At 50.6% G+C, this 10,599-nt stretch overlaps 3 protein-coding genes across 3 annotated transcripts; 2 read left to right on the forward strand and 1 right to left on the reverse strand.

Moving 5' to 3' along the window:
* Positions 1–100: 100 nt before the first annotated feature.
* Positions 101–4,505, forward strand: CAOG_08708 (hypothetical protein; the record flags this gene model as incomplete). The annotated part of the gene is made up of 11 exons (XM_011272026.1): positions 101–325; positions 429–1,184; positions 1,302–1,634; positions 1,778–2,060; positions 2,394–2,728; positions 2,840–2,974; positions 3,096–3,204; positions 3,327–3,480; positions 3,606–3,669; positions 3,770–3,950; positions 4,075–4,505. Coding segments are annotated over 11 exons (3,006 nt in total), but the record flags the coding sequence as incomplete, so codon positions are not given.
* Positions 4,506–4,858: 353 nt separating this feature from the next.
* On the forward strand, positions 4,859–7,211 carry CAOG_03496 (hypothetical protein). Its single transcript, XM_004348351.2, has 6 exons — positions 4,859–5,725; positions 5,905–6,012; positions 6,124–6,568; positions 6,678–6,757; positions 6,868–6,922; positions 7,021–7,211. Exons 1-6 carry the CDS (start codon positions 4,864–4,866, stop codon positions 7,082–7,084), a joined length of 1,614 nt encoding a protein of 537 aa, XP_004348401.2. The 5' UTR covers positions 4,859–4,863; the 3' UTR covers positions 7,085–7,211.
* Positions 7,212–7,235: 24 nt separating this feature from the next.
* Positions 7,236–10,447, reverse strand: CAOG_03497 (aldose 1-epimerase). Its single transcript, XM_004348352.2, has 3 exons — positions 10,154–10,447; positions 8,159–8,744; positions 7,236–7,958 (listed from the first exon to the last, which is right to left on the reverse strand). Exons 1-3 carry the CDS (start codon positions 10,300–10,302, stop codon positions 7,569–7,571), a joined length of 1,125 nt encoding a protein of 374 aa, XP_004348402.2. The 5' UTR covers positions 10,303–10,447; the 3' UTR covers positions 7,236–7,568.
* Positions 10,448–10,599: the final 152 nt, after the last annotated feature.

Consider the following 10,599-nt stretch of genomic DNA (forward strand, 5'->3'; position numbering starts at 1 on the left):
CAAAAAAAAAAAAAAAAACAAAAACAAAAAAAAACAAACAAAAAAACAAACAAAAACTCACCTGCCCTCTTCATTTTGCTTCTGTACGATCGTCTTGCAGCCCGTTTTCGAGTACCTTGCCGACGTGCTCGGTGTTCTCATCACCTTGGACGAGATTGTTCGGACCAACACGGTGCTGCGTGATCACTGGACTCTGTACAAGCGCATGATCAAGTCTGTTCGTGCCGAGCCGTCGCGTTTCGGTGTGGATGAGGTCAAAGTGCGCCAAATGGAAAAGTTCCTGATGCGCCTCGAAGGTCAACTGCTCGATGGCAACATTTTCCAGGTACCGCAACAAACAAAACAAAAACAACCCCCAAATGTTGTGTTGCTAAGGATCTTCTGACCCTTGTCGTTTTGTTGTCGCCACATCTGACTCTTTTCTTTAGAAATGCGTGGAAGACCACTTTGACTTGAACGAGGCAGTGGATGTGACTCACAATGGCCTCATGAACGATGAGATGTCGCACAACCTGCGCGCAATTTTTATGCAAATTGACAGCCGCCTCTGCGAGCCGAACGAGATGGGTCAACGCGACAAGTTTGTGGGCCTGTGTGGCTTGTACGTGCTGCACTTTCAACTGTACCGCACCACCGACAAAAAGTTCTTCAAGGCGCTGTGGGATGTGCAGCGCAAGCTGCCCGTGTTTGCCTTGGCTGGCAACATTATCTGGTTCCCCAACGACTTTTTGGCCCTCAAGCTGCCCTTGCTCGTCAAGCAGCTCGACAAAAAGTCGCTCGACACGGACAGCGTTCGCAAGGCCTACCTGCAGAACATTGACAACACAATCTCGCGTGACGCCCAAAACTGGTATCTGCAGATTGCGACATGGATGGTTCGCATGGATTCCATCCGTGGCCATGCCAGCAGCGCTGACGATCTGGGAACACGCGTAGCGCTCTTCATCCAGGGTGTGCTTCACGCCTACGCCATCTCGAACTCGCTCAAGTCTGCCATGAGCTTGTACGTGCACATGTCCTTCCCCATGAAGAAGAGCACCGTGCGCGCCTTCTGCAAGCTCATCGAGCTGCTCAAGGCTATCGACGGCACCTTCCATCGTCGCTCCATGCTCATTGCCGAGACCATGTCTCACGCCATCCAACGCCTCTCGTTGCCCATCATTGGCGTTCTTGCCCCCATCAAGGTATGATGTATTCGTGATTGAATACGATTCAGATTTTTTTTGTGCTCTTGTTTTCTTGCCGTGTCGATTCGTGCATCAACAAAACTCACTTTGGAACTCTATTGTGTGCAACGACAGCAACGCTTGGCTCAGGACCGCAAGTACAGCGACACGCACCTGGATGTGATTGCAGCCCTCCAGTTGATGGGCGATCTGCTGAATGGCCCGCCGACAAAGGAGCGTCGCATGTTGTCCAACCTGGCTTTCCAGGTCGTCCTTCAGATGCAGGTCTTCAAGGCTGGCGAGTACGAAAACGTCACAAACCAATTCCGTCGTCTCGAGGCCATGTCGGATCTTCGCATCAAGCTTCGCGCTGCGTGCAACTGCACTTTCTTGTACTGGCACCGCGTTCTTCTTCCCGTTTACTTTGCGGACGCCTTTGATTCGCCAACAGACGCGCATCGGTTGCACGTGAGTGATGAGGGCGCTTGAGGCGGTGGCGGAGGCAAAGTTTTTTCGTTGTGGCTCACCCTTCAAAACGCACTCTCTGTTCTTTTGTCGTTCTGTTTCTGTTCTCTTGTTGATCTGCTCTGCTTCGCACGTTCTTGGTGTAGTACATGTTTGCAGCTCTTCGCGACTGCGTTCCGCTGATGACTCAAGCCAAGCACGAAGAACCCGGCGTGTTGCTTGCCGGCTTTGAGAAGGAGATTCAAACCATGCTCAAGACCGCCATCATTGACCCGCTGTGCCGAGACATTGAGACGGATTTGCGTCTGCACATTCATTCTCATCTCAAGCTCGATGATCGCAACCCCTTCAAAGTTGGTCTCAAGGAGCTTTCTCACTTTCTCAAGATCCGACCGATTCGATTCTTTGATAAGCACATTGATTTCAAACGTGAGTGGCTTTTTACTTGAATTGGCCCAATGTGTGTGTGTGTGTGTGTGTGTGTGTGTGTGTGTGTGTGTGTGTGTGTGTGTGTGTGTGTGTGTGTGTGTGTGTGTGTGTGTGTGTGTGTGTGTGTGTGTGTGTGTGTGTGTGTGTGTGTGTGTGTGTGTGTGTGTGTGTGTGTGTGTGTGTGTGTGTGTGTGTGTGTGTGTGTGTGTGTGTGTGTGTGTGTGTGTGTGTGTGTGTGTATGTATGTGTGTGTGTGTGTTTGTGTGTGTGTGTGTGTTGGCAGCAATAGTGTCGCGCATCGATGCTAAACTGGATTTTTGCTTGGCCTCACAGACTCGGTCACTCACTACCTCGACACGACGTTCTACAACCTGACGACCGTGGCCTTGCACGACTGGAAGACTTACGGCGAGATGCGCAACTTGGCGAGCCAAAAGTACGGTCTGGAGCTGACCGAAGTCCACCTGCCTTCGCAGACGCTTGAGCAGGGTCTCGATGTCCTCGAGATTATGCGCAACATCCACATTTTCGTGGCGCGTTACAGCTACAACCTCAACAACCAGATTTTCATTGAGCGACTCTCGAACAACAAGTTCTTGAACACGATCAACATTCGTCACATTGCAAACTCCATCCGCACCCACGGAACCGGCATCATGAACACTACGGTAGGATTTGCATTTGCATTTGTAGTTGTCACAATGGTGTGCGTTTGTGTGTGCGTGTCTTGTCATCTCGTTGCTCATTGTTCTTGTGCTTGGGTCGTCTTCCACCAATAGGTCAACTTTACCTTCCAGTTCTTGCGGAAAAAGTTCTTTGTGTTCTCGCAGTTCTTGTACGACGATCACATCAAGTCGAGGCTGATCAAGGACATTCGTTTCTACAAGGAAAGCCGCGACCAGCTCGACAACAAGGTACTGCCGCTCAGATGCGATTGTTCCGTGTAATGTTTTCGCGACTTGAGTCTCTCACGTGATTGGATTGGTCTCCTCTTTGCCTCGACCGCTGTGTTCCTCATCACTCTTTGTCTTGTAGTACCCTTACGAGCGTGCCGAAAAGTTCAACAAGGGCATTCGCAAGCTTGGCTTGACTCCAGACGGCCAGACCTACCTGGACCAGTTCCGTATTTTGATCACCCAGATCGGTAAGCAAATTCAGCTCTTTTGGGACGATGAAAAGGGGGGGGGACGGAGAGAGAGACCGCCGTGTTCATTTCCAGCTCGTCTGCAAAACCTCTTTCTGACTCACCTGGTCATATTTGTACAGGCAACGCGATGGGCTACATTCGCATGATTCGCTCGGGTGGTCTGCACTACACCAGCAACGCCATTCGCTTTGTCCCCGATCTCGATGACATTGTCAACTTTGAGGAGCACACCAAGGCTGCCAACTTGTCTCGTGAAGCTCAAGACGCTGCTCGGTGAGATTTGCAGCTCAATTTTCGTTGTTTCTCCTTCCCCCCCCTTCCCGGGGGCCATTTCCACGTTTCTTCGCTTTCGCTCACTTTGGAAAAACCTCCGTGTTTTTGTTGTCCGCGTTTCACAGCAATTTGGATGCCACGATTAGCAATCTCACCAAAAACTTTGCCGAGGGATCCGAGTACTTTGAGGTCCGAGCTCTGTGGCTCTCTGTGCACTTGTACTTTGGTTTTGGGAGGGGCACGCACTCACGATTCATTTTGAACCCTGCTCCTGTTGTCATACGTTTAGATGCTCGTTGATGTGTTTTCGGCCGAGTTCCGCGACTCGAAGAACATGCACTTGCGCAACTTTTTCATCATTATTCCTCCTCTGACTGTCAACTATGTTGAGCACATGCTGTCGGGCAAGGAGCGTCTCAACAAGAAGAACAAGACTGGCGCCTTCTTCACTGACGATGGCTTTGCCATGGGTACGTTGTTCATCTGTTTTTTTTTTTGTGGGCTCGTCGGTCGAGTTTTGTTGTTGTTCTTGTTGTTGTTTTTTTGTGTCTCACCCTTCCCCGCCTTTTCTGTGCTCGATTCCAACCTTTGCAGGCATTGCATACATCTTGAAGCTTCTCGACCAGTACAACACATTTGACTCGCTGCACTGGTTTGACTCGGTTGCGGACAAGTATCGCCTGGAGAAGCAGCAGCTTGCCGATTCGCGCAAGAAGGGCAAGGACGACGAGAAGCTGCAGCAAACCATGACGCTCACCCTCAAGCGTCTCGAGACGTTCGACCACGAGTTTGATTTGCTCAACTTTAGCCTCAGTGGTGCTCGCATTTTCTTCCGTCCCAAGAAGGTCAAGAAGGTCGAGGAGCCCGCCGCGGCCGCTGCTCCGGCTGATCCCGCTGCAGCAGCTGCTGCTCCCGACGGTGGCGCTCCCCCGCCGCCTGCACCTCCGGCACCTGCTAGCGACGACGCAGGTGGTGCCCCGCCGCCGCCGCCACCACCACCGCCGCCGCCGCCGCCGATGATGTAAAGGCTATCCATGCCAACCCAGCGACTTCCTGTGTGTAATTCATTGTATTTTGCAGAAGAAGCCGCGCAGTGGTTTGTGCGTTCTTGCATTGTTGTTGTTCTTTGTGTTTTTTCCATCCTTCCTTCTGTTTCGTCCAACAGCAGCCTTTTTTTTTGTGTGTGTGTTGTTTTTGTTGATGTGTCTTGCTGTTGGTTCTTTTCTTAATTGCCAAACCCATTGTTTTTTGTGTGCACTTTGCCAGAATGACTTCAAATGACTGAAATGAAACAAGAAGCGAAAAAAAAAAAAAAAAAAAAAAAAAGCCATCAAAATCACAATCGTCAATCTTTTTTTTTTTTTTTTTTTTTTTGAATAACGAATGAGCACGACGACAGGTCGCCCGCCGGCGGGTCACAAGTCACGGCTCCAGATCAGCGGCTCCTTCATGAAGGCCGTATGGAGCCGACGCAGCAGCCGGCACGCTGGCTCTGGCTCTGGCGCTGGCGCTGGCTCGGCGGCTTCGGCGGCTGGCGGCGGATCATCTGCGCCGAGCGAGTCGCCTTCGTCCAAGCGCCGCGGTCTGGCGGGCCTCCTGCAGCTCGGCGGCCATCACAGCAACCACAGCAGCAATGGGACTACTGGCGGCGGCGGCGGCGGCGGCAGCAGCAGCAATGGCGGTTCGCGCTGGGGCTCGAGGCACACGTCGCCGGCGCCGTCCCATCACGGCTCTGTCCAGGACGTCTCGGCTCCGCAGTCGTCGGTTGGCGGCGCTGGTGCTGGTGCTGGTGCTGGTGCTGGTGCTGGTGCTGGTGGGCTCAGACCCCCGGCCTCCGCTGGGCACAGTCGCAATGGAAGCAGCTCGGCCGTGACAAGTGGCAACGGTCGCCCAAGCAATGGCAATGGTTCGCTGTCTACGACGCAGCAGCAGCAGGCGCAACAGGCTGCACTGGCCGCACGGGTGCCGCGGGATGTCGGGCGGACGGTCAAGCTCAACCGGCGCGAGGGCGATGTGTTTGGCTTTGGGCTGTTTGGCGGCAGCGAGCACGATCTCACGCTGTCCATCTCCAAGCTGGTCCCGGGCGCAGTCGCAGATGCAAGCGGACAAGTGCTCATCGGAGACGAAGTCCAGTCAATCAACAACCAAATTGTGGTCGGAGCCACCCACGACGAGGCCATCAGCCTGATCAAGCAGAGTTCGACAACCCTCACTCTGTCGCTTCGTTACGGATCTGCAGTTCAAGGTGAGTGGTTTGCCTTGGCTTGGCTTTCAAAATTTGCTCCAAACGGGGACACCCTACAGGTGTCTGAACGGCTCTGGCTGCCGTTTTTGGTTGATTCGATTTTTTTTTTTTTTTTTGCGTTTCAAATTGGTTTGGTATGTGCTGATCACTGGTTCACGTTTGTGGGAATTGGATGTCAGGTTCACGACGCATCTCGGAAATGCTCAACACCAAGTTCCCAGATCACTCACCAGACGAGCAGTTCAAAAAGTTCATCCGAGATAAGCTCTACCACTCTTCGATTCCTTGTGAGCTTCTCCCCGTTCGCCCCCCCTCCTGTTACCCAATTTCCAGAGAGCCCGTTGATTGCTGACTCGTCTTCACTTTGAAATCTCTCTTCGACACATTTCCCCATTCAGACACGACTCGTGCCAGACGCGAGGGAGAGGTGGACGGCAAGTCGTATCATTTCATTTCAAAGGAAACCTTCTTGGCGATGATGAATGACGGCAAGTTCCTGGAGCACGGCGAACAGAACGGCGTCATGTATGGAACGATCAAGCCCTCAGCAGACTTGACTGCGCAGCCCCGCGCCGAGAAGAATCGCCTCGCAAACCGCACCCGCTCAATCGAGCTGCTGACTGATGAGGTTGGTGTCAAGCCTATGGAGACTGGTGCGCCGAGCATTGTTGACACTCTTCCGCAGGGCAAGAATCTGCGACGCGGTCGAAGCACGCAACGCGCGGCCAAGCTTGTGCGCGCCAACGGCACTGCAGCGGCCTCTGAAAGCGTTGCAACTCAAAAGCCCTTGCCGTTCGGCTGGGAAATGCGACACACCGACGACGACCGAACGTACTTTGTCAAGTGAGTGACGGCGCATGGTTGGTTTTGTTGTTTGTTGGGCGTTTCTCATTGTGTGACTGCCACTGATTTTTCCGCTGTCTGTTCTTTGAAAATTTTTGTGCCATTGCAGTCATAACGATATGAGCACTACTTGGCTTGACCCTCGACTGCCGCGGGACGGCAAGCTCGCCAAAGATTGCTCAGACAATGGTGCGATTAGATTGCTCATAGTCCTCATTTTGCGCGATTCGCTGCGTCCGCACTTTTGACTGGCACTGACTTAGAATTGTGCCCCCGTAATGATCTTAATCTCCAAACAGAATTGCCTTTTGGCTGGGAGGCTGTCACCTCAGAGGAGGGCACGTACTATGTCGAGTAAGTCGACTCTTGTTTTTGTGTTTGTGTTTGGGTACTGCTTCTCTCGGGTGCTCTGCTGACGCGGTTTGAACGTCTTTCTTTGTGTTTGCTACCAGTCATGTTCGCCGACAAACCTCTTGGAGCCATCCTCGTTTACTTGCTCAGAAGGGCCAGTTGTAATTGCTCTGCATATAGTTTGATTGTGTGTATGTTTGTGCGGCGGATGATTGTGAAAGCGTCGCGGAATTGGTTGTTGAGGGAATTGTTCTCTGTGATTTTTCGAAACAAGAGAGATAGATTCGCGATATTGGGGCAGTGTTGGAACAACGAGTCTCCATTTGTTTTCCGATTTTTTTTTGTTCGAGGCTTTGACAAATGATTTACAGAAACAAACAAGCAACAACTCCAACTCCAACGAAAACAACAACAACTCCACCGAAAACAACAACAACAACAAAACTCTCAATAACAACAGCCATTCCAAAACAAAAGGAGCACGAGCACTTTGCTAAACGTCGTCGCTTCAAACGAGAGACAGGTGGTACAGCAAACAGAGACAAAAGGATTCGTGCTGCAAATTGGCCGACCACCGACAACAAAATTACACAAGCATCTCCCTCCGCACCAAAAACACAAAACCAAATTCCATAACGGCAGCCCGTTATTACTTGTTCAAAACGCCAACAGTTAATGATGTCACGTTGTCCCAGTTCTCAAACGCATTGCAAACGGTGGAAGGGAAGTTGGCGTGGTTGACCGAGTCCGGGAAGTGTTGCGTCTCGAGGGCAACCGCGCCATGCTTGCCGTACACTGCACCATTACGGCCAGGCACACTGGAGAGGAAGTTGCCAGTGTATACTTGGATACCAGGACTAGTGGTTTTCACTTCGAGTGCGCGACCACTGCCGGGATCGGACAGACGAGCAGCAGTGCGCAGAGGAGCGCCAAACTTGTTGTTGTTGGCCTTGTCAAAGCCATTCAGGACAAAGTTGTGGTCAAAGCCGTTCATTTCTGTTGCTTTGAAGCGCTCGCCCAAGTTGACACCGAGAGGACCCTGTCAATTTGCCCCAAAACCGAAGTGAGCGACCAAGAAAAGCAAAAAAAACAAAACCCAAACAAAAACAACAAACAAACAAAACAACAACGCCTCCCCCATCCTTGAACCAACGCTCTAGAGCCAGAATACCAAACCCGAACACAACCCCCCCTTCCTGCCCGCCCTGTCGCGTCGTTTGACACGCAAACAATTCCTACCTCCGTCAAATCAAACGGCGTGTCCTTGACAGGCTTGATTTCGCCGGTCGGAATGAGCTCGCTAGTGACGGCGGTAATGCTGTCGGCGTTGACGTGGAGGTGGTGGCCGTGAATGTTGTGTTGCGCGCCGGCCGACAGGTTAAAGTACGAGTGATTGGTGAGGTTGATGGGGGTGGCCGAGTCGATGGAGGACGCGTGGTACACGATGCTCAGCGTGTTGAGCGGCTTGAAACCAGAGTTGGCAAACTCGCCTGCCGCTGGCTTGCCCAAAATGTACGTCACGTCAACGAGGAGGGTGCCTGGGTAGCCTTCATCGCCGTCAGCGCTCGTGAGGCCAAAGCAGACAGCTCCCTTGGGATCGACCTTGACGACCTCCCAGACCTTCTTGGAGAATCCCTTTGCGCCACCGTGGAGATGGTGCGGGGGACGGTTCACAGTGACCTGGCGCACAGCGCCATCGATGGTGAACTTGCCTTGGTTGATGCGGTTGGCGACGCGACCGACAACAGGGCCAAAGTAGCAAGTGTCGGATTCATATCCGATCGGCTTGTCATATCCGAGGACGACGTCGCCCAGCAGACCCAGCCTGTCGCCGAAAAGGAAAACAACAAAACAACAAAACAAGCAGAACAAACCACATGCACACAATTGAGATTGAGGGTGATCGATTGCTGCCTTGACTTTTCGAGATGAGCACGAGACAAGCTGACCCTGTTTTCTCTGCACTTAAGACTGATTGCCCTTCTGACCGAGTAACCAACCCACCCTCACTCACGCGCTTGCGGGCTGTTTTTGGTTTTTACGGACATTTCGTTGTTGTTATTGATGTTGTTGTTGTTGCCATCCAAACAAACAAACAAACAATACCCCCAAAACCGCAACCCAAACCGCACAACACGATCACAAGCGCAAAACCAAAGCAACACAAGCAGCAGCAGCGCACAGGTCTGCTCGGTCGCCACATCCATCCCACTTCCCCCATGTGCCCACTCCCCACCAAGCAGAGAGTGACAAAGTGCGTTTCATCCACCAGAGTGGACAATCGTGCATCATGATGGTTTTGTGGTCGCTCTCATTGTCTCTCTCATTGTCTCTCTCTCTCATTGTCTCTCTCTTTCGCTGCTTTTTTTTTTCCCCACAAACTGGTTATTCCTATTTGCTCTGTTCATATTCCTATTCCTATTACTATTATTATTACGGTTCTGTTTGGATGTGTTGCTGCTTGTTTTTGTTCCATTGAGTTTTTGGATGGCGTTTTTTTTTACGTTTTTTTTTTTTCGCTGCTTGTTTTTTTTTTTTTTTTTTTTTTTTTTTTTGTTTGTTCGATTCTCCCTTTCTTTAATCCTGCTATCATTCACCGATTCAACTCACTTTTCCATGCTTTTGCTTGTCTGCTCACGTTCGAGCTTCAGCAAAACATCCAACAAACTAGAAATCAAAAACACAACGTTGCCCACAGTTTGTCACCTTTTTGTTATTCTTGTTTGATTTTTCATTTCCACCGCTTTTTTTTTTTTTTTTTTTTTTTTTTGTTCGCTTCACTTCGCTTCGTTTCATCTTTTTGTTTGTCGTCAATAACGCAAAGCAGCAACTCTACAAAATTCTCGACATTTCCCTCCACAAACAGTGAGCTTGCTTCTCACTCTCTCCCCCTTCTCATCTCTCTCTCTCTCTCTCTCTCTCTCTCTCTCACAAAGCCAAAAAAACGTGTCAGCCTCACACATCCACAGTGTTAAAACCAGAAAAAAAAACAAAAAACAAAAAAAAAAAAAAAAAAACAAAACAAAAAAAAAAAAAAACAAAAAAAAAAACCAAAAAAAAAAAAAAAACAAGCAGAGCGATTTCATCCACAGTTCGAGTTTCAACCAGCGACCGGACCGGTTTTGCATGCATCGCGCGCTCAACTGCACGAGTCTGATGTCGAGGGCAGTGTTGGGTTTGATGTGTGTGTGTGTGTGCGTGTGTGCGTGTGGGTTTTGTTGGTGTTGTGCTTACGAGTCGGGCGTGGAGAACGAGACGATTGTGGCGCCGTAGTTGGTCAACTTGACGGTAACGCCAGTGTCCTTGTCGTGCAGCGTCACAAGCTGAACAGGCTGGCCGCCATTCACAGTGCCAAACGGCTCGGATGTCGCTGAGATAGTCATGGGTGCGGGCGGATGGCGATGATGATTGGCAAAACGTGGAGAAAGCGGCGTCGATATGTGACTGACAGCAGAAAAGAAAGGCACAAAAAAAAAAAAAAAAAAAAGTGTCAAAAATCAAAAATAAAAAATAAAGAATGAAATAAAATCACAAAATACAAGAGCGACGTGAATGGGGAACAAAGTTGGAGCGCAAAATCAAACAAAAGCACGTCAAACAGCATGAGTCGTTCGCGCGCAAGAAGAGTGGATCATGCTCGGCGACAAGTCGTGAACAAATGAAAAAAGAAAAAAAAAAGA

Source organism: Capsaspora owczarzaki (assembly GCF_000151315.2).
Source record: "Capsaspora owczarzaki ATCC 30864 unplaced genomic scaffold supercont2.5, whole genome shotgun sequence".
Taxonomy (NCBI): Eukaryota; class Filasterea; order Ministeriida; family Capsasporidae; genus Capsaspora; species Capsaspora owczarzaki.

Excerpts from the sequence above, each read along its gene's own strand:
- CAOG_03497 (XM_004348352.2), bottom strand. The coding sequence starts at position 10,302 with ATGACTATCTCAGCGACATCCGAGCCGTTTGGCACTGTGAATGGCGGC. Across the intron at positions 8,745-10,153 it reads TCGTTCTCCACGCCCGACTC|GCTGGGTCTGCTGGGCGACG; the intron begins GTAAGCACAACA and ends TTTCGGCGACAG. Across the intron at positions 7,959-8,158 it reads CGCCGTTTGATTTGACGGAG|GGTCCTCTCGGTGTCAACTT; the intron begins GTAGGAATTGTT and ends GCAAATTGACAG.
- CAOG_03496 (XM_004348351.2), top strand. The coding sequence starts at position 4,864 with ATGAGCACGACGACAGGTCGCCCGCCGGCGGGTCACAAGTCACGGCTC. Across the intron at positions 6,013-6,123 it reads CTACCACTCTTCGATTCCTT|ACACGACTCGTGCCAGACGC; the intron begins GTGAGCTTCTCC and ends TTCCCCATTCAG. Across the intron at positions 6,758-6,867 it reads CAAAGATTGCTCAGACAATG|AATTGCCTTTTGGCTGGGAG; the intron begins GTGCGATTAGAT and ends ATCTCCAAACAG.